The 23760-nt window shown below is 43.2% G+C and overlaps 1 protein-coding gene and 1 pseudogene across 9 annotated transcripts in view; one reads left to right on the forward strand and one right to left on the reverse strand.

The window, feature by feature from the left end:
• Positions 1 to 7146: 7146 nt before the first annotated feature.
• The window catches only part of LOC147997824 (disks large homolog 5-like), a 96117-nt gene continuing 79503 nt past the window's right edge, over positions 7147 to 23760 (forward strand). For 2 of the 9 annotated variants that reach the window (XM_087601566.1, XM_087601569.1), the window contains exon 1: positions 7194 to 7364. Coding sequence is in view for 1 of the 9 variants with exons in the window: in XM_087601567.1 (XP_087457693.1) it covers positions 22617 to 22698 (82 nt within the window). In the remaining 8 variants the exon portion in view is untranslated. Of the gene's footprint in view, positions 7365 to 7866; positions 7935 to 8589; positions 8657 to 22592; positions 22699 to 23760 lie in introns of all 9 variants that reach the window. The other 7 variants (XM_087601567.1, XM_087601570.1, XM_087601574.1 and 4 more) reach the window with 7 other exon arrangements.
• On the reverse strand, positions 15387 to 15596 carry LOC147997825 (U2 spliceosomal RNA; annotated as a pseudogene).

Here is a 23760-nt window from a genome sequence, read left to right on the forward strand (position 1 = left end):
GAAGGTCTGGGCCAGTCTCACTGGTTGAGGATTCTTGCAAGGCCTCATCTCCAATTCCTGAGGGAAGGTGTAGGTTAGGAGAATGCCTGGATTTGAAATTCAGTGTTTTCAGATTTCAGAATTGGATGAGGGGAACTCAGCATGTGCATGTGTCCATGTCTCTGTATGCATGCACATGCAGGCCAGGGATGGACACCAGCAACCTTCCTCAGTCACCCTATGCCTCTCACACAAAGGAGCACTCACACAGAAGCTGTGGCTCACAGATGAGGCTGGTCAGGCTTAGAGTCCCAGAGATTCTTCTGCTGTGCTTCAAAACTTGAATGTGTGTGTGTGTGTGTGTGTGTGTGTGTGTGTGTGTGTGTGTGTGTGAGAGAGAGAGAGAGAGAGAGAGAGAGAGAGAGAGAGAGAGAGAGAGATTCTACCAGCTTGTACAACCATGCATGCACATATGGATGCCAGAGGGAAATATCCGGTGACTTCCTTTTGGAACAGGGTCCTAATCAACTATCAGGTCTCTATATCTTAATATGTAGCAGGGGTCCCAGCGTGAGCATAGCCAGGGCATACACATGCTTGGCTGTCAGGCAGGCAAGAGGCAGAGATCTTGTTCTATTTTTCATGGTTAATGCTCTTAGTGCCCTTGAGGGCCTGGCTGACACCTGCCTGGAGACTGCTGGATCTGATGCTGGCCTAGACAGCCAGGGCTATTGATGATGGATGTCCAAAGTGGCCCTCATTCTTGGCAAACTTCTCTCTTCTAGTCTAAATGTGCTTGAGTGTTTAATGCAAGGACTGGGTTTTAGTTTTCCTCTTCCATCCTGCTGCCTCCTTGTTTCTTCAGCGGGTCACCTGCCCTAGTGATGAAAGAGAAGTGTGTGAACCACAGCACCACCCTCCCATGCTTCTGCTTGCTGGTCTGTGGTATCTGTTGATGTAGAACCGTTCCTGTGGCGGTCCTGTTGCTGTTTGTGAGTTTTGAGGATTTACGCCAGTGTAGTAATGTGCATAGTCATCCTGGGAAACACCACAGGAAGTTGGTCCCCAGGTTTCAGCACACAGAAGCACAGGCCAGAAGAGATGCCCAGGTGTTGAAGGAGGTCCGGTAGATGTGCTGTTAGTTTCCTGTGTCTGATGCATGATTGTCCCTTGCTTAATAAAATGTATACACAAAACTCTTTAAGTGTCCCACTGACCTCGGAGAAAGAACATCAGTGGGAAGATGGCTTTGAACTCTTAACTCCCTGTTCCTTTCCTCATAACAGGTTTCTGTAGCAACCAAAGGAGAGAAGCCACCTGAGGGAAGGAAGTCCAAGACAGTGCCTAGGAGCAGAAGTAGGGTCTGGCTGTAGAGGGGACAAGTGGCTGGGTATAGGGACTCTAGGATCAGAAAAGAGGTTGCCTGGCATCTCCCACAGCAACGAAGACAGTCACGCATAGTCATGCTCAAAGGCCAGTCTGATCCACACAGCCCCTCATTTCCCAGGCGATTATAGATGGTGTCAGGTAGCAGTTGAAAACTGCCATCATGCCATCAGGGCATGATTCAAGTGTTTATTAAGGTATCATGGCATCAAGAGTATATGAGGACATAGCCATATGTACACAGAACGACTTGCAGATCCAGAGAGCAGGGAGGGAATAGTCAGGAGCTCCTGCTTGCTGCTGCCTTAGGGGTTCTACAGAAATCCCAGTGGCACTTGGGAAGTGGAGGCCATATCAATTCGGGATTGTGGCCACATGGGGAGATTGAGACCAGCCATGTGCTGTGGCATCAGAACACTGTACAGCGATGACAAAATGGAACATAAAACACTGGTTGGCCAGCTTTGATACTGCTGACTCCTGACGTGGCCAGGGGCCATCCGGTTCACCAAAGGCTCAGCCAACAGTTGTCTCTCCACTCACCAAAAGTCAAAGAGTGGCCCAGCTCCACAACCAAATGTGTGCCCACATTGCAATGACTCCGGTACTGTTTCACCTCAGCTGCGGAGATCTCAGGATCCATGAGTGTCCAGCACGCACACACCCGAAAGAGACAGTCTTAGGGGTCGTAGGCAGCACTGACAGTGGTGAGCCTCTGCCTCACGGCTCAACGGCCCTGACCTTGGCATTGTTTGGGCACAAGAGAGCAAAGTGATGGGGACAGACAACCTGCAGTCTACCATGCTGGAAGGGCATGACTAACACTGATTGATCTCATCCATGTGACTACTGAAGCTTTTCCCGCTCTCTGTAGTGGTGACCTTACAGAAACCATGCACACCCGGTTTAGACTGTATTAAAGTAGCCACCATTTCAGGGTTCCCTGCATTAATAAACTACACCTATTTAAATGAATTCAGTGTTCCTGTGGTTTGAGTCCAGACCCCTTGACACCAGATCTTCCCTTCTGCAGCACGTGGGAAAAAGGCTAAGTTTAGGAAAGGTGACGTCTTGTCATAAGTTGTGTGACAAGAGGGATGGAGAATGATCCCTTGTGATAAGAATCAAGGTTTCCTCTGTGGTATTTAGGTCTATACTGGCCCTGTGCAACAGCTTCAAGAACCCATTTCTGATTTTCCTTGGGATTCCCGTGATGATGCACTCAGACATGATTGGAAACAACCAAAACGGTGGTCAGACTTGATTTATAAAATGTAGGTAACATTGCAAACTTAAGTTGTAGGATATTTGATCATATTGTCATCCCTAATATTGTGTTATTTACTTAGAAAAATACCTTCTGGCTGTGTAGTTCAGCACTAGCACCAATATTTCACCCCTAAGCTATTTTTGTTTGTTTGTTTGTTTGTTTGTTTTTTGTTTTTGTTTTTGGATGAACAAGTACTTTCCTATTTTGTGGCCCAGCCCTAGCTCTTACTTCTTTGCACAGTCATAGAGAGCCCTCAAACATATACTCAGACAAAGCCAGGGGAGTGTATAAAAGGGCCTAAGGCAATACCACATAATGACATTGAAAGTGGGCTCTCTTCTTGATCCACGCCTCCAGCTCTCCTGACATCTACATGAATTATAACTCCTAATGCAGTGTAAATGATGTCTGCGCTATTGCTAAAGGAATCATGAGAATAACAACTCTAAACATCCCACCATGGATAGAATTTGTGGAAAGAGGTGACTGGCAGCCAACAAGAGGGCTCTACAGTTAAAGGGGCTTGCTGTCAAGTCTGATGAGCTTGACTCAATCCCCAGGACCCACGTGGTAAAAAGGAGAGAACCAAGGGCCAAGCTGTCGTCTGGCTTCCACTCATGTGCTTACATGTATGTGAGTATATATGTATATGTCTGTATGTACGTGTGGATATGAATGTGTGTATGCATGTATTTGTATACGTGTATATGTATATGTGTGTATATGTCTGTCTATATGTGTGTATAGGTGTATTTGTATGTGTGTATATGTATTGTATGTGTGTATGTGTGTATGTATATGTGTATGAGTGTATGCATGTATGTGTGTATGTGTGTATATGTGTGTATGTGTGTGTGTATGCATGTAGGTGTGTATATATGTGTGTGTGAGCATGAATGTGTATAGTCATGTATATGCATGTGTTTTCAGGTATGTGTATTCGTGTATATGTACGAATGTATGTGTGTATATGTATGTATGGACACACAAACACACACAATGTTAAAACATAAAAAGCTCCTTGGAGTATTCACCGTGCCTGGATAAGTGGTGACCATGTGGGGGAAACACATGTCCATGTAAGCACACCTGTTCACATGCGCTGAGCAATGCCCAGCCTGGACTTGAGCTCACTACCTGCCCAACAATGAGTTTCTGCCCACCTGGTCTTCTCAGAGCCAGGCGACGATTGTTCCTGCCATTCCAGTTCTGTTCCAGTTTCTCATGCCACAAACCTTCTAGCTTGAATCTCACCTACTGACGCAGGAACCTAACAGCCTCCAACCCAGTGAAGTAAGTAAACTTCTTCCTGACATCCTCAGGCTTGGTGTCCCCATGAGTCACAGGGAGGAAGGATGGCATGCACCAAGGAGAAGGGCCATGGGCAAGGAAGACAGGATCATAAGTCAGTCATCACTGACACCAGCAAAGTGTGTGCTTCAGAGCTGGCTCTGCTCACTCTTGTCCCAGTGGCAGGACTTAAGAGTGGTGCATACCTGTCACCCAGCACTCAGAGACGTCTGACGCCCAAGAACCAGGAGTTCATGGCCATCTTAACTAATGGTGAGTTCAAAGCCAGCCTGGGCTGCATGAGACTCAGTCTCAAAGCAGGCAAGGAGGAACTTGCTATATTTGAGCAAGGAAGCTGCCATCCTCCTGGGTTCTAAACATTCACTGCAATACAGAAAGATGCTAGGGCTAGTGTGGCAGAAAGTAGGAGACAGAGAAGCCAGGTTAACCCTCACTAATCTCCTCATGCTGTGTGAGCTATGAGTAGATGGTGCCCTATACACTGTGGACAGGATGGTCTCTCAGACGGTTCAGAAAGCCATGGAGGACTCCAGCAATTCTCCACTTGGGTGTCACTTGAGTCTTATACGTGTGTGTTTACAAGCCAAAACATAAAATCCATAGGTGACTGTGTGAATTCAACATGGCCCAGCCATGTGCTGGAATATTATTCAGCCTTACATAGGATTCAGATTCTGACCCTTGAACAGGAATGAGAATGGTAGCCATTCTCCTAAGTCAGACCTCTAGGCAGTGCAAAAACAAACTAATACTGTATGACACCACTGAGGGCAGCAGTGTCACCAATTATATAAAGACAGAAAGCAGGAAGGTTTACAGAGCCCCAGGGGTGACACGGGGTGGGGAGGTTGGAGGGTAGGTGTGTAAGTGGGACTGAGCCTCAGAGGAATCAGACATGGCTGCAGAATATGCATGTGGCTGCCTCCCATACCTGTGGGTGCTGCCTCCTCAGAAAGGCAAATACAGCAAAATAATGGAACAGAGGGGACAGGCTCTGACCTCCTGTAGACACACAAAAATGATGTGACAGAATGTGCACACTGCTGCCTTGCTGCAGGAGCAGTTGAGCTTCCAGAAGGGTTGAAAGAGGCTGGAAGGGCTGAGCATGGCACTGAGTTCAAGGACATAGCTTTAGGTCCTGGGGAACTTAGGGTGCCCTGGCCCCATCCCGCTGATACTGAGGGACACAGCTGACATTCAGGGTGATGGCTGGGCTGGGCTGGGGAATAGGTGTCCACTCTCACCTGCTCCAGCTTGAAGATGTGCTGGGTGAAGTACGACTGCAACTGCTTGTTGGATTCATTGATGCAAATCTGCTGGAAGCTATTCTGTTCAAAGTCTTCAAATCTGAATATGGCCAAGACACCAATGGGCAAGCACTGGGAGACAAGGTTTGGTTATAGCCGGGGCCTCCTGGGAAGACCAGCCGTCCTGAGAGGAGTTGCAGAAGAGGGGATGTCTTTTCCTGACCTGTTTGGTACCCAGTGTTTTTTGCCAAGGGTTCCTTTGTTACTTCTTGATGGAACCAGGCCTGCACATATCCAGGAAGCATTGGGGTGGAACCTAGGCTTGGTGCCCACATGCTGGCATCGCTGAGGGTGAAGCCTAGCCTACCACACTTCCAGACACCGAGTGCAGATGCCTGGGTTCCTATAGAATGGCGGTTCTTACCGTTCCTAAAATTGTGACACTTTATTTCAGTTCCTCATGTCATTGTCATCCCAACATAAACTTATTGGAGAGCTACTTCATGAGTGTCACTTTGTTACTGTGAGGAACTGTAGTGTAAATGTCTGGTGTGCAGGAGCGCTGATGTAGAACCCACAGATTGAGAGCAGCTGCTGTAGAGGATGAGAGTCCCCTGCCAGCCCTGGTGTTTGCAGAGATCCCGTGGCTTCCTAGTCTCCATGGCTTTCCCAAGGACAGGGTTTATTCTTTTCCGTCTCAGGGCCCGGGACCTCACAGAAACAGCCTCTCCCATGTCCTTCCAGTTGAGGAGAGTGTGGTTGGGCCTCAGCACAGAACAGTCAAGCAGGGCGCTGTATAGACACTTGGACAGCGAGTCTCCTGCAGTTATGGCCTCTGGACAGAGGGGTTTCTTACCTGGGGTGGGGCAACCGTGCCAGGTACAGGCAGTGATGCTCAGAGTCAAGACCTAGTTTTGTCTTATTTTCATAGACAATGTTGCCCAGGCTAGCCTCGAACTTGCCGTGTAGCCAAGGATAATTAAACAACTGATCCTACTGCCTCTACCCCCCATGGGCTGAGATTGCAGATGAGTGTCACCAGAGCTGGCTTGTCACAGCTGCTATACGGCTCTAAGTCAGGGGCCTCATGTGCAGGAGTGTTATGACTGTGCCATCCCCACCCTGCAACCAGGGTTTTCACCTTTCTCCTGCTGAAGTCTGCTTAATCCTACCATGGCCCCAGGACACAGCAGCTGTGGGAGACTCAAAGTCTGGGGCTTCAGCACAGCATGGGTACACAGCATGGCATGCAGCCTACACGGCTGTGAAAAAGCCAAGGAAGTGCTTCTCAGCTCACCCCCTGTAGGAGTGTCTAGTCCATCCTTCTCTCCATGGACGCTGACATCTGCTTCCAACTGCCCGACATGTCCCTCTGGTTTTGACTTTCCTGGATGCCATGTCAATGCCACCACACAGAGTGCTGCCTCTACTGGGGACACTCACACAACCTCTCTGGGGGACATCTGAGCCAAGCAGGGATTGGGTGCACTGCAGAGAGGTCAAGTCATGTCGTGAAGTACCTTGTCCCACAAAGGCTCACTGTTCAGGGAGTTGACTGGAAAAGTAAGCCTATGCCCCTGGGCAGGGTCCCCATAGGGAGTGTCCCACACCCTGCCATCAGGTCTATTCCTGGTGCCATGCAAATTCAATTTGCAAGACCAAATGCTCTGGAAATGTCAAGAGCTAATGGAAATGTACCAGGAAGTGCACACCATAGCAAAGGGAGAGGATGGCACAGAGACCTATGCTATGGGTTAAGGGGCACGGAAAGGCAACCTCGAGCACAGGGGTCAGTCACCTCTTTCACAAACAAGGCAAAAGGTCAATGCTCTCAGCTCTGGGAGCTTAAAGGGCTCTGTGGTTCCTAAGCCCTGCAGCTGCAGCCAGAAGCAGCACTGAACAGGATGTAAATGCTGAGTATAGCGATGTCAATAAAACTTTATTTACAAAACCAAATTAGTGGTGGTGCTGGTGGTGGTGGTGGTGGTGGTGCTGGTGGTGGTGGTGGTGGTGGTGGTGGTGGTGGTGGTGGTTGCGGACTGGTTCATTTCAAAGCATGCTGGAGTGGCATGGCCACTGAGCATCAGGAAACACAGAAAGGAATGCGACCGGACGCAGGGCTCCCAACACCCTAGACGTCGACCTATGGCACTGGAACAGGGTCCCTGAAGGTAAGTCTGGACAGTCAGATAAGGTAAGTACATTTTATTACAAGGAAATGGGACAAGATAAATCTTCTCTTCATCTCGCTATGCTTAAGCATCTTTAAGAGTGCAGGGAATTCATGTCTATCAGTCTGGTTTAGAAAAGTGTTTAGAGACAGCAAGAGTACACTCCTTGGTTCCCTTATGAGGGTTCCAGGGATTCTGATATCTGGGTCAAAGTGAAAGTTAAGGAGAAAAAGGCTGTCAGGCAGGGCAAAAAGATTCCAATTTCTGGTCTCTTTGGGCTGTAATTTTTACTGTGTTCAAGGCCATGAATGCAGACAGGGTAATAACGATACAGAACAAGAAGCTACAGCTTCATTAAGACAAAACGAAAGTAAAAGTTTTGCCCTCTGCACCACTGCCTGAAGCAGGTTTTTCTAAGTCTTTTCCCGAGGATGGCATTTGACCATTAGATTCACAGGATGATAATGACGAATTCACCTGCTTTTTCTTTTCCTATAATTAGGCCAGCATCGATTCAAGGTGTGGCCCAACCGACTTATTATAAAGGATGATACTGGTTGGTTGAAAAAGGTAGTAGCTTTCTATGAACCATATATTAAGTTTTTATGTATATTAAAATTAATATTGGAAAGAACAGTGGTAGGAGAGGAAGCTGGAGGACAACTGCTGCAAATGCTTGCTTTTGAAAATGCTAATGAAGAGTACAGGAGAGCGTTATTACTTATAAAGGAGGCTGGGGATATTAATGCTTATATGAAGGCATGCAAGGGTATCTTTTCTGAAAATGGAAAGATGGATAGTTGGCACATATTGATCCAGATAGAGTTATTAAATTATATGTTTAAATACTCTTGAATATCCTACAGGCACTTTCGCTCAGGATGAGTTGCCTTTAGAATGGATATATATTAAATAAAACTTTAACCAAACATTAACAAATTATGAGGAACAAATTTCTTTAATTATTCAGCAAGGCATACACAGACCTGTTACTCTGTGGGGATATGATTGTGCTGCTATTGTTTTCCCATTAAGCAAAGATAAAGTGGAATATTTAATGCAGATGTCTGAGGTTTTTCAATTAGCCATGATTTCTTACACTGGAAATATTGAATTTCATCCTCCCCATAGTAAATTGTGGGATTGCTTTAAAAAACAAAAAAAAAATTGATAAATACACTAATTTCTGTTGATCCATTACCATCAGCCTTTACTGTGTTTACAGATGGCTCTAACACCAAGATGGCTTATTGGACCAAAGATTAATTTTGGGGACAAGAATCTTCTTTTGGGTCAGTACAACAAAATGAATTATTAGCGGTAATTAATGTATTCCAGGATTTTACTCATGACGTAAAAATATTATAGCTGAGTCCGCTTATGTTGTAGGAGTAGTACAGAATATTGCGACTGCTGTTGTTTCTACATCTAAGCCTATATTAAATGTTATTCTCACATATTAAAGGACTATTGTTATTATGAAACTCTAGAATATTCATTACACATACTAGATCACATTCAAAATTTCCAGAATCTTTAACACTTGGCAATCATATGGTAGATCAATTAGTGGCATTTGCTACCCCAGAAGAACACAGTCATAATCATGCCAATACAGGATATTTACATATTAAATATAAGCTTCCCTATTCTCAAGCCAAACAAATTATTGCTAATTGTCCTATGTGTCAGTCTTCACGTATAAAATGTGTTCCATCTCAAATTAATCCCAGAAGGATGCAACTTAATACATCGTGTCAGATCGATAAAACCCATATTTCTGAGTTTGGTCGCCTTTCACACATAGATGTAAGCATAGATAATTTTTCAAAATTTGTGTGGGCTACACCATTGCCAGGAGTACGCACTGCTCATGTTATACAGCATCTATTGGAAACTTCTGCTGTTATGGGACTGCCTTCTAAAATTAAAATTGATAATGGACCAACATATATTTCTTATCAATATAAACAATTTTGTCAACGGTATCATATTGTACATATTACTGGTACAGAACACAATACACAAGGACAAGCTTTTGTTGAAAGAATTCACCATACCCTGAAATGACAAATTATAAAATTAAAACGGGGGAAAAGAGATGGCCTTATGCAACCTGAATGGAGTTTGCAGAGCAGTCCCAGAGCTATATGGCACAAGCATTATACGTTATTAATTTTCTTAATTTACCACAAGGTGAAGTTATATCAAGAGGAGATAGACACTTTGTTGAACTTCCCCCCAGAAGGCATGGAACAGACAGTATGGATAAAAATTGCCCGGGATGCTGAATGACAGGAAGGGACATCATTGTATGTAGGGGAGAGGGTTTTGTCTCATTACAGGATGGGAGACTATTCTGGTTACCCGGGAGATGGATCCAAGCACAGAATAATAAGAACTGCTCCCTACCCTCAAAGGAATCCAGTTAAACCAGCTACATTTTCTCCTGATGGATGTTCTCAGGAGATGAGGAGGTGTCCTCCATTACTGAGGCCCTGGCTTCTCTTAGTGTCCACAAACAACAATGGATAAGGATCCGTGCAGTGACAACCCTATTACCTATGTGGGGTCAGGTGAAGCGATTAAGCACTGAAAGGAATAATTTTGTCTCCTTCAGGAAAGTCCTTTACTGCTGAGCACTTATTCTCAGCAATGTGTGTTTTACTCATGGTTTCTTCTGCTGCAGCCAATGCCAGTTATCGGGTTTATATTGCTTATCATGATGAAATCCTACCAATTTTGTGTTAGTAAATATATGGATAATGACACAGAACATGATTGGAAGTTAATTCAAGCCTATTTAGAGGGTAATGAAAGTGCTTCAAAAGTAATTAATGCCTTGAAATATGATGTTCGAATGTCTTTTGGTAAACAGCTAGAAGATACTACCCCTATGGAAATAGCGAAATTATTGGCTGATCAATTGACAGGATTAGATCCCAAGGCTTGGCTTCAAAGGATTTTCCATAGCATGGGAGGAGCTAGTTTTGCCATAATCTTATGTACATTATGTATTATGTTGCTTTATTTTTACATGACTAAACCCCTACAAGGACCTTTAGCTATGTTATGTAAAGTGTTACTTTAAAACAAAAGAAAAAAGAAGGAATTGTTAAGACATAGAGATGCAGCTCCCAGGCAGGGTCAAGAAAGGCCTGGTGACAGATTCAAGTAGGGTCTGGAATGCCGCCCTGGAAAAGAAAATGTTTTTCTCACTTGGCCTTAAATTATGTTCTGCTGTGTCCCGTTTCTGTGGAAGTGGTTCTAACGCTCTCTTGGTAATGGTGAGTATATTTTGATTATAATAAGAGAGGTTATTTGTTATATGAATATCTTTAGGAGAAGCTTTCGTTTATTCGTCTTTCTTTGTTTAATCTTCCCTCATTGTTCCTGGTATCCTGGGAATAATAATCTTATGGTATCTTGACACAATGAAAATTGTAGTAATGCATATTCTTAGCTTAATAAGGATTAATAAAGCTTGCAACTGCGTGCAGTTTCTTCTGCCTTTGCTCTGCACCCCCTGTGTCCTGGGGGTATGCGACCATACCCAGGGCCCCAACTCACTACACATTGACAATGGGTCACCCCACAAAACACAGAAGCATCTACCTTAGTCAAAAATGGACATTTTATTGAATGCACACACTAACTCTGATTGATCACATCCATAGCTAAGATACTATGGGCAGATCCGTGGCCCAAAATACATTCCTCTAAACCTATAAAGCGAAAGAAGAAAGAAAGAAAGAAAGAAAGAAAGAAAGAAAGAAAGAAAGAAAGAAAGAAAGAAAGAAGGAAAGAAAGAAAAAAAGGAAGGAAGAAGAAAAAACACAAAAAACTTAAGCTTCTCATAGGAACTTCGCAGGAAGTGTTGTCTGGCGGTCAGTTCTGATTAGGCCATTTTAGATGAAACAGTGCATAGTGACCCTTAATGTGATGGCCCCTATATAAAGCTTTTTGGAATATTGGAATTTTAACAAACCTCATCCAGAACATACAGCAGAGGCAAGGATGTGATCACCATGTCCTTGCTCTCTATCAGGTTATTTTTCTGTGTCCTTGATTGTCAGGCATAGAACAGCAACAATCTGAAATAGCTGGTAGACATGGAACAAAGTGGCTAAAACTATAGTTGTGGGTTGCACACCTCAACTGTCAATGGCTAATGCTGTCCTCAGAGACCTCGGAGGCCCCTCTTGTAAGACTGTCTATTGGAAATGGAAGCACTGACTTCAAAGTGAACCGGGCCAGCCAGGGTGAGGGCAACATGGATACGTGAGACCCTGTCTAAAACCAGCACAAAAACCAACCCTTCATTCAAAGCATCATCTATTAATTCTTTATTATTTACCACTTTCTCCCTACCAGCCTTTCAGTCTGGAATGGTAGAAAAGGACTGGGAATGTTCCTTCTATTCTAAGGACCTTGATCTCTCTTTCCTTAGGTCCACATTAAGAACACATGCAAATGGATATCACCATCTGAACAACTTAGTATCATCTACTCAGTATATCTAGCCTAATGCTGTGCTATGACAATCTCAAGCTTCCCTGAGTTTCCCTGACCTAGCAAGAAGTATGAAGTACTGAGGCCACACCCCAGTGATCCTTTCAAGGGGTTAGAAGAAAGCCGTGAGAGATGCTCCACTTCTTTGTCCTTAGATTAAATCACATTGACACAATGTGGGTGGACTATTTAACCAGATATGTTTCTCCCACCCCACCTTTCTGAGTTCAGACCATGGCAGAATTCATGCCCCACCACCCTAGATATTGAGTTTAGTGTTCTCTGGTATTTTGTCCTTCCCTTCAAACTAAAGTATTCCTTTTAGGATCCTCTAGAGAGCTGTCTTACTGGTTATACATATTGTGTTAAATTTATTTTAGTGTGCATTAGTCAGCACAGTAGCTGGGCAGCTGCCTGCCCTCCATGGTATCAGATCTACTTTCCAAACAATAACGCTAACTCTTACAGGCTGTGTAGCATCTTGGCTGCTCTTTGTTCCACTTGGACAGCCCTCAGGACCAGGATCTCCTCTCCCTTAACCATGGCTGCTGTCCTCTTCCTCTCTCCTCTCCATCACACGTTCTTCCTTTATTCTATGGCAGCTTCTTCTTCCTTCTTCCCTCCTCATGATCTTCTCTAGCAAAGCCCTCAAAGCTCACCTCCCCCATCTCTCTGCTGTGTAGCTGTTGGCTGTTGGCTTCTTTATAATCACAGTTAACTGGATCAGGGTCAGTTATTTGGGGTTAACCAGTCCTGAGTTCCACAAATTAGCATTAAAATACAAGCAGAATTAGACCAATACACTACAGGGATTTTTGTTTGTTTGTTTGGTTGGTTTGGTTTAATTTTCATTTACCTTTTTACTTGTTATTTTATTTTTGGCTATTATTATTAATCGGTTATTTTATTTATTTACATTTCAACTGTTGTCCTGCTTTCCAGACTCCCCTCTTCAAATTTACATCCCATTTCTGCTCAGCTTTGCCTATGTGACAGTGCTCCCCCACCCACACATATCCATTCCCACCTCACACCTCTAGGATCTGCCTTTGGTGGGCAACAGGCCTCACCTTGAACTATAGAGCATCCTTGCATACACATTGGCTGGCAGTTTGGCCCCTGGGAGCTTGGGGATTAGGGAAAGAGGATCTGGTCAGATATTAAAGCCAATGATTGCTGCTTTCTCTTCTTTTTCTGGTTATAGGTGAAATTATGTTTGTGTGCTTCTCTTTTTTTAAATTATTGAGAGAAGATTAATTTCTTGGTTTTTCTTGGGTATAGTTTAGTTCATTGTCTTGGAGTTTTCCTCCTATTAGCCTCAGTTGTGCTTTCTTACAGAAAAGAATTGTTTAAATTTGGTTTTGTCATGAAATATCCTGGTTCCTCCTTTTATGGTGATTGAGGATTATGCTGGATATAGGAGCCTGTGTCTGCATTACATCTGCCCAAGATTTTCTGACTTTTAGAATCTCTGTTGAGAAGTCTGGTGTAATTCAGATACGTCTGAATTTATTTGTTACTAGATATTTATACCTTACCCCTTTTAATGTTCTTTCTTGATCTGTGCATTTAGCGTTTTAATTATTATGTGAATGGAGGAATTTTTCTGGTACAATTAGTTTGATGTCCTGTAGGCTTGTTGTACCTTTATGGCCTTTTCTTTCTTTACCTTATGGAAGTTTGCTGCTATGATTTGTTGAATGTGTTTACTGGATCTATGAACTAGAAATCTTAATTCTCTTCTATATCTATTATCCTTAGGTTTCAACATTTAATTGTGTCCTGAAATTCATGGATGTTTTGGATTCAATAAACCATACATATTTACCTGAGATGGGTGTTTTGTGCTTTGTGGGATGACCTCCTTGACCCCAGGCTGCATGAAGAATCTCAGCTGACAATGGGGACATAAATTATGAGTATGTGTAGCAAGGCCCTGGCCTCTTCCAGGTTCTTGGATATTAACTGAGAACCTCAAATACAGTAGTAATGTGATAGTGTGGTGTGAATCTAGTTACTATTCTCTATTTTGATATAGATGACTCTTTTTGTGTCATGGTCAGCTTATAATGACTAGAAGACCTAAGCTTGAGAATAACCAAAGACTACATTGCTTCTCTAGCAGCTGAGCTTTTAAAAGTCCTGGTGTGACAGCAACTGTTGGTGGATATTCTGGATTATTCCTTCTGTACTTTAACTCTCTGTGTCACTTCCACCATCAGTAAGTTAGTTCAATTCCATAAATTGGAAATCCATCACCTGGAAGAAATACTCTTTTTTTTTAAAGATTTATTTATTTATTTATTTATTATATACAAGTACACCGTGATTGTCTTCAGACACACCAGAAGAGGGCATCCTATCTCATTACAGATGGTTGTGAGCCACCATGTGGTTGCTGGGATTTGAACTCAGGACCTCTGGAAGAGCTGTCAGTGCTCTTAACCACTAAGCCTTCTCTTTAGCCCAAGAAATACTTTCTGAATATGATCTGAGATTGGCCATGGAAAAAGGGTAGCTTGAACTGTCCCACCTAGGTTCTGGGCCTGCACAGGCCTGCTCTCCAAAAGAAACCTGTGTTCACAGCTGTTGGCTGGCTAAGAAAGATTTCACGAGACGTGATACACAGCCCTCGGACTTCTGCTCCAGTCATCTGCACAATTTTTCCCGGACGATATCCTCATACCTCCAGCAGGCGGGTGATGAAGCTGTCCACTCTCAGCTCCCCTTCAGCCATCTTGTGGGCACCAGACTCTCCTCCCTGCAGCAGGAACAAGGGCTTCTCCATGGTGGCTGCAGCAGCAGTGGTGGTTTGGCATTCTCACCTAGGAGGCCCTATGCCTTTCTACCCCAGTTCCAACTCACCTCAGGCCCGGGCCTTCCCCCCATCCACTTCCCACGGAGCAGGGAGAGCAGCACCCACTAGAAATAAAAGGGAAGCCCTTGGTCCTGCCAAGAGTGAACCCCCAGTGAAGGGATTGTTGGGGGGAGGGTGGTAATGGGAGGAGGATGGGGAGGGGACACCAATAGAGAAGGGGAGGGGGAGGGGTTAGGGGGATGTTTGCCTGGAAACCCAGAAAGGTAATAACAATTGAAATGTAAATAAGAAATACCCAATTTAATAAAGATGGAGAAAAAAAGAGAAAAGTGTCACACATTTAAAACAGAAGAATATGGACCCTAATTTTAAAGCACAGCTCTGTCAATTAACTAAACCTTTAAAAAGCTCAGAAAATCAGGCCAAACAATATTTTCTCGGTTTATGTATCTGTAATGTCGCATAAATAATAATGTCCGTTTCTTGCTATTGTGGAGGGAATTAAATAGATAATATGTAATCATGGAAATTTTGAAGTACCATCCACTTTTCTGTTCATTAAATCACTCTTCCTCATTTCATTGATCAAGTATGTATGTTTTCTTTTCATAGTTACATGTATAATAAAACCAGCATAAAAACCTTCAGAATTGTATAAGCTTTCACTTTTAACAAATTAAATTAGTTGTTCTTTGTATTTCTGCTGAACATTTAAATGTTCTTTATATGTCCCAGTGCGAGTTTATTAGGTACCTATAAACTTTAAACTCTTTGCCTGAGAGCATGAGTACTATTTAATTATATAGTAACTACACTCAGGCTGTCTTTGTATTAGAACCAATTATATCAGACTCTAAGAAAAATTACTACACTTGATCTTAGCCAAAAGGCCGAGAAGCTATTAAGAAAAATTACTATTGCTTTAAAGTTTGTGTGTGTATGAGTGAGAGTATGAGTATGAGTGTCTGTCTGTGTGTGTGTGTATGTGTGTGTGTGTGTGTGTGTGTGTGTATGTGTGTGTGCAGCACATGACCAAACAACTTTCAGGAGCCATTTCTCTCCTTCTGTCATGTGGGTCCCAGGATGTAACCCAGATGTTTGACTTTGGCAATAAATAATATTACCCACTAAATAAATAAATAAACAAACAAAAAACAAGCCACAAATCAACTTTAAAAGTAAAGGCCAGAAGTTCACAGAATAGTAGCATTGGCCTTACCATATCCTTTCTTTGGGGATGGGAAAATTAATGTTCTGAAATCCATGACTTTCAGGAATTGTGATATTCATGGAAATTCAATTCCTTTGCAGATGCTCCAGTTGTTGTGGCCAATTGCTAGAAAGGTCAGCTTAAGCTTGCAGGACCCCCACCATCCCTCCCCCCACCCCACCTCCACAGAAAGCTCAAAAGACACTGCCCAGAACTTACTCCACATTCCCCAGAACCACTTTCTTTGTCCATCATTTCTGTGAGACGAAAGGTCAGACTCCTTCACCCTAGTCTCTCCACAATTGACATTCGCCCCTCCCAAAACACTTCTAAGACTGGAAAACATGTCTTAGGATGTATCTGCCAGACTCGGACTGAGAGAAACTAGGGCACTGGTTGTCACTACAACATTGGTGACAGAGGACGCCAAGTACTCTGTAGGAGACAATAGAATGTCCAAGAAGGGACAGCAGATGTCATGGGGAGCAGACTTTGCCTCCCTGCTAATGTTCTCCCTGTACTGAGCATAAGCTGTGGTGGCCTTTCCAGGAGACTTTCCCGGGGCAGAGCCACTGAGCATCTCCTTCTTCCAAAGCCAAATTTTCCTCTAGGCTTGATTATAAAAACCTTAGTAATTCCTATGCATCTAAATGAATGTTTCCTTCCAAATCCTGCCCAAAAATGTCTCATCCTAACTCAAATTATCCTTCTTCACCAATATTAGCCATTAAAAATTCCTGAGAAATAATACCAGTTTGAATATGCACTCAAAATGTTCTCCTGTCTTATTATGTACAGGTGCTTGAAATCACATCAAGAAATAGCCTGCATGGAAGGTTGCAATGTGGGTGTGTGTTAGGGGAACACTCATGAAGCCTTGTGCTTAGCATTCAACGGTTGCCACAAAATTCCTTAGGAGGAAGACTTGAAATCATTATGGTGCTAGAAACAGTGTGGAGGCCAGTTGGCAGAGGAAAGTGAAACATTAGAGCCACCATTGAAGGCTCCTGTTGGGCCCTACCTTGGTGTTTCCCTCCCCCCTCACTGAGCCTTTCAGCCTGCTATAGGAAGAAATTGTTTACACCTTTGACAGCTGCTCTTAGCCCCTGATTTGGGGCTGGGATTTTCCATGGCACCCTTCCTCCCCACTGAGCTTTCCTGCTTCTTGTTTTTAAGAAGCTGTTTATGCCCCTGATTGGGCTGGAACTTTCACCACACAGACTTGTCCTATTTTCCTGTTTGGGGATTTTCACCTGCCTTGTTGATTTTCCACGGCTTTTGCCTTTGGTATATAAGGAGATCTCAGTAAAGCCTTGGTGGCACTCGCTAAAAAGGGGTGACCCGTGTAAGTGTTTTCTTTCAACCCCACAAACCTACACCTGATATTCACACACTGTTGGCACAGGCACTGACAATAGGTATCACAATAGAAACTAGTAACTAGATTTAACCAAACTATCACATTAATGCTGTATTTCGTGGTATTTTTTTTTTTTTTTTGCTCTCCTAGAACCTGGAAGAGGCTTGGTGTTTTCTAATCCTACTCATAATTTATTATCCTTCCCAACACTATGGGCTTTGTTCTGTTAATGCTAACAGCGGCATCCAATACCTAGGATATTTTCTACTGACATGTGTGACATGAGACAAAACAGTCCCTGTCATCCCTCACCTGAATAAACTTCCTTAGAGGACTGTGTAGTTGGAGGGTCCTTCTTTCCTCTCCAAGATCGAGAAACATTTCCAGTCTTCAGACAAGTGTGTCAGCCATTGTCCAGTGACTGTGTTGAGATGTCCACATTGTCAGCTGAGTGTCGTCATCCAGCCTGCCCTGTAATTGTTGTAGATGATTAATAGGGTTCCAGCCCTAGGATTTAATTCAGTGCTACAGTACTTGCCAAACATGCTCAAAGCCCTAGCTGCCACCCTAGTCCTGTGTGCTCTAGAGAAAGAAAATAAAGAACCACATTGTCTATCAAGTTTCTCCTCCAATAGAAGGAGAATCTGCATCCAGTCTTTTAAGTAACTCTAAGCCCCAGCTTCCCCACAGCTCAATGCATCGATTGCACTATTGGTGCATTTTCAGTAATTCTCACTTTCTTTTTGGTGTGCAAAGAATATGCACCATGTAAGTAAAGTGTGTGTGTGTGTGTGTGTGTGTGTGTGTGTGTGTGTGTTCATCCATGAACTCACTATAAATTATTATCAAATGACCCAGAAGACCGTGGAGAAACCTGTCGATGTGCATGCAGAATTATGTTACTACCGTTCCATGGCACCTTGCAGGTAACACTGAAATACTGGGCTGCTTTAATAGAGCCTAAAACCAGGCTATGCATGGTTTTCGGTGAGATTGTGATGTGCAACACCACAACAGAGATCAGCAGAAGCTTCATTTTTTCCATGCTGCTGTTACCAAGTGAGGCAAAGCCTCATCCCATAGAGAGTCTGGTAGGATCTGATGAAAGGAGTAAACTCAGGGTTGAAATCAAGCCTTTAGAAACAAAGAGAAAAATACAAAGTCAAGGAAAGCAAGAGCTGTCTTTTTCTTTTCTTCCTCTTTTTTTTTTTTTTGAGAAGATCCACAAGAGAGACAACCCCTTCCTCAAACTAACAATGCACAAGAGAGACAATACATGAATTAAAAATCAGAAATGAAATGAGGGACATAACAATAGACACCGAGCAAATTCCAAAATCATTAGTTCTTACTCCCGAGGACTTTACGCCAGAAAACTGGAATATTTATTCGATATTGTTGATTTTGTAGACAGATAACAATTACCAAAGTTAAATCCAGATCTGGGAAGGTATCTGAATAATACCCCTAAGAAAATAGATACAGTCATTAAAGGTTGCATACATTATATATTATATTGTTTTCTTTTTGCATGATTAAACCCCTTCAAGGACAATTAGCTATGTTATAGAAAGTGTTACTTTTAAAACAAAAGGACAAAGAGAGAAATTGTGGAGTCACTGAGATACACTTCCCAGACAGGATCAAGGAAAGATGGCTGAGAGATGCAAGCAGGGGCTGGAACGCTGCCCTTGAGAAGGAAATGTTTTTCTCACTTTACCTTACACTATGCTGTACTGTGTCTGTTTTTTGTGGAAGCAGCTCTCATGCTCTCTGGGTTATGACAAGTAGATTGTGATACTAGGAAGAGGGGTGATTTGCTATACAGATATTTTAAGGAGAAGCCTTTGCTTAGTCTCACTTCTTTGCCTAGTCTTGCCTCAGTCGTTCCTGGTATCATGGGAATAACGACCGTATTATATCTTGCCAAAAGGGAATGTGAGGTAATGCATATTCATGCCTATATAAGGGTTAATAAGCTTGTAGCTGCATGCAGTTGCATCTGCCTTTGCTCTGCATCCCCTGTGTCCTGGTTATTTGTGACCGTACCTGGGCCCCCAACGCACTAGCTGTTGACAAGCATCACCCTTCTCAGTGTTAGGTATATATTTTTTTGAAATCTATGATGTGGAGGCATATTACAGCAACAATATGAAATAGCAGGCGGGCATGTATGAAAATGCTGTGTTTAAGCTAGGTGTGGGGACAAGTCCTCAAAAGGAGCTGTTAAGATGGGAAACAAATAATGCATTTGTTGCTGGAATTGAGTTGCCTCCGCTGTGTTGCTCTGCCTGCTCAGTGTCCATTCAACCTCACTCTGTTTCTACAGAGGAACTCAAGGTTTGCCCCAGCCGCCTGTGAGCTGTGATATGGGCAGAGAAAGGCCAGGACACAGTGGTGATTTCCCACTCCTCAGTTATGCTGAATTTTCCACTACTGTACTTGTATACACAAGTACAGTGTGGTCAGTTATTATAGATATTTGTCATTTCTTACAGAGGGCAACTATGATTGACTACACCCAATTCTATAAAAAACAAAACTCAGGAAACCTGGCCCTTGGCAGCAATGAATCAAGAAATATCTAGGATGGTGGGGCATGAATTCTGCCAAGCAATGAACTCAGATAGGTGGGTTTGTGAGGAAGATGTATAGTTGAATAGCCCAATAGATTCACGTTGTATCATCTTGATTTAATCTAAGGACAAAGTAGTGCAGTATCTCTGATGGCTTTCTTCTAACCCATGAAAGGTTCACTGGGGTTTGACCTCAGTTCTTTATTCTTCTTGCTGGGGCAGCAACACTCAGGGAAGCTTGAGATTGCCATAGGCACAGTATTAGGCTAGAAATGCTGAGTAGGTGATACTAAGTTGTTCAGATGGTGATACCCATTTCATTTGTTCTTAACGTGGACCTAAGGAAAGACAGATCAAGGTCCTTAGAATACAAAGATCATTTCCAGTTTTTTTTCTACCTTTCCTGAATGAAAGACTGTTTGGCAGAGAATGGTAAAAATTCAAGAATTGGTAGATGATGCTTTGAATGAAGGGTGGGTTTCTGTGCTGGTTTTAGACAGGTTCTCAATTACCCCATCTTGTTCTCTACGCTGCTCGTCAGGTTCACTTTGAGCTCAAATAAAGCTGCTTCTACTTTCCAACAGGTAGTCTTACAAAGGGGCCTCCAAGGACTGTGAGGACAGCATTAGCCAATGAGAATTGAGGTGTGTAACCCACAACTATAGCTTTATCTGAAAGACCCTCAGACAGAGGAGACTCTCGCTCCAGTCCTGAGGACAATCACCACCCCATGAACACACAGGACTCAGTCTTGATGTAAAAACAAGAGGTTTACTTTGGGATACCAATGCACTGGGGCTCGACATGGTCCACACGCAGGAGGGATGTGAGGAGCCTCGAACAACAGAAATGTACAGTTTAAACAGTCATTTACGATCACACAGTTTCATTAGCTCAGCTATTTCGGTGCCAAGAATACCTAGGCAGATGTTTCTCGTCCTGGGATAAGGCCGTAACCACATCAATGTAGCTATTTCAGTAGGAAGGACGTCTGACTTGATATATATTTTCTTATCCTGGGGTTCCCAGGACAAGGACCAAGGATATCTGTCTTGGCAGGTGTTTCCCTTCTGGAGTTCCCAGGACAAGGCTATAGCGATGTCAGCCTATAGCACAGCTGCATTCAGTACCAAGGATATCTCACTTCTATAGTGGTCAGTCAGCTTCCCAGAGATGTTTCCTGTCTTGTAATTGCCCTGCAGTAAATATGTTCTATACCCTCTGTTCTTATGGTCGGGCAGCTTCCTAGAGAGTGGGTGGGAATGTGCTTTCTGTACTTTCTGGTCTATTGACTAACGTCTAGGGGCTAAACGAGGGCCAGCTTAAAAGATTCTCATGCTTAAGAAATGGCTGTACTGATATCTAACGGAGATCTTTCATATCCACTTTCTTCCAAGTCTACCAGCCATCTCAGATTGTTGCTGTAATATGCCTGACAATCAAGGACACAGAAAAATAACTTGATACACAGCAAGGACATGGCAATCATATCCTGTGTCGTTATGTATGTTCTGGATGAGGTTTGTTAAAATGACAATATTGCACAAAGCTTTATACAGGACCCATCAAATTAAGGGTCACTATGCACTGTCATAGCTAAAATGGCCTGGTCAGAAGTGACCACTGGATCACTCTTCTGTAACTTCACATGAGAGGCTTGTGCTTTTTGTGTTTTTTATTTTTGTGTTTTTTTCTTATTTATTTATTTATTATTTATTTATTTATTTATTTATTTATTGCTTTATATGTTGTCAGGAAGATAGTTCAAGTCATGGATCTGCCCCCAAAATCTGAGCTTTGCCACTAATACTGTAAACAGTATTAGTGTATGCATTCATTAAAATAACTGTTTTTTTTTTTTTAGTAGGATAGATGCTTTTGTGTTTTGTAGGGTGATCCATGAAACAGGAGTGAAGATGCTTGTTTCTTACTCTGTCCACTGAGTTATATCTCTAGGCTTGTCCTACTCCTTTGGCTGCATTCCCCCCCCCCCACATTTGCTGACTATTTTATTTTTCAGATGAAATCACACGTTATAGCTTAGAGAGGCCTGTAAGCAATCCTACTTTGGTAACTTAAGTGCAAAGAGGAGAGCCCCACACTCAGCCTGAGGGTGCATTCACTGGTGGCTCCAATATTTCAGTTTCCTCTGCTAACAGATCACCACATTGTTGCCAGGACCATAATGAATGCAATTCTTTCTCCTAAGGAATCTGGTGGCAACTGTCAAATGTTAAGCACAAAGCTTCAGGTTGTACCTATAACACACACCCACATTGCAACCTACCCTACAGGCTATTTCTGGGTGTGATTTCATGCACCTGCACATCATGAGACAGGAGACCTCTTTGGCTACTTATAGGAACTGGTGTGATTTCTCAGTAATCTTTAATGGGTAATATTGCTGACTGAGGAGAATTTGAGGTAGGATGAAACATTTCTGTGCAGGGATTGGGGAGGAAGCACTCATTTAGATACATAGCAATGACTTAGGTTTTTCCAATCAAGCCTAGAGCCAAATTTGGCTTTGGAAGCATGTGGTGCTCAGTGGCTATGCCACAGGGAAGTCCCCTGAAAAGGGTCCATCAGCTTTTGCTCAGTACAGGGAGAACATTAGCAGGGAGGTAAAGTCTGTTATCCATGACATCAGCCGTCCCTTCGTGGACATTCTATTGTCTCCTAGAGAGACCTTGGAATCCCTGTGATGTCACCAGTATCGTTGTGACAACCAATTCCCTACTTTTTCTCTTAGTGTCCAAAGGATATATCCACAGGCATGTTTGCCCGTCTTCTCAGGCGCTTTGGGAGAGTTGATGTTGATAGAGAAGAGTCTAGAGTGAAGCAAACGAAACCTAAAGGTAATGATGGACACAGGACATGGGGAATGTGGAGTAAGTTCTGGGCAGTGTATGTTGAGCTTCCTGTCAGGAGTGAGTGTGGGGGCCTTCACCTGGCCTTTATAGCAATGGGCCACAACCACTGGAACATCTCCACAGATATTGAATTCCATGATTATCACAATTCCTGAAAGTCAAGGTTTTCACATCATTAGTTTCTCCATAACCACATGGAGGATATGGCAATGCCTATGCTATTATTGGGTGAACTTCTAGTCTTTACTTTTACAGTGCATTCAGTATGTTAAATTGATATAATAACACCATAAGTAGTCATGGAGGGTATAACTTTTCTGAATTAAACAGGGCATCAATGTACTTCACTTTCATTGCTTCTTTAAATTCAGTGACTATCTGACAGTAGTAAGAGGGAGAGAATTGTGCTCCTGGCCATGACCTTATATTCTTAGAACTCCTGTGACTACCTCTGGCTGACGGGGCCAATCTTACCTTCATACATTAGAGGTTCTGTGTGGCAGATATTTTTCTACAGTAGCCAACTATATGGGGCAGGTAGAGAAAGAGCCTGTAACCTACTGGCACTTCTGGGGCATTTGTCATTTCAGTAGGGGGAATTAATAAGTCTGTTGACCATGTCCTCCCCCTACATGAATTTTTAATGCAAAGTTATTGGACGAGAGTAACAGTGTAGGATATCTGAGTATCCCTGATCAATCAAGTCATTGTGGATGCTGAATTGATGATCTGACTTCTGAAACCAGAGGGGTGAGGGTCCTGAAACCAGGTTGTAGCCTGCGTACCTGATAATAATCCTGGAGAAGGCATCTCTCTGGTACTTGTAAGCCTGTGTGGGCGGGCATAGGGAACACCTGGCTGCTTACATCTCTTGGTCTCTATATAGTAGTGGGGGAACTGTGATCCACTTAGGATGCCTCTTACACATAGACCAAACTCCTTGCAGTGACACTGGCTTCCAAGCATGTTCTCCTGTTTGGACCTCACTGTGGTCTGTGTATGCTCTATGCATTCGCCCCATGTGGGTTCACTTGTGTTATTCTACCT

Source organism: Rattus norvegicus, unplaced genomic scaffold (genome assembly GCF_021556685.1).
Source record: "Rattus norvegicus strain SHRSP/BbbUtx unplaced genomic scaffold, alternate assembly SHRSP_T2T unassigned-0000047, whole genome shotgun sequence".
NCBI classification, from domain to species: Eukaryota; Metazoa; Chordata; class Mammalia; order Rodentia; family Muridae; genus Rattus; species Rattus norvegicus.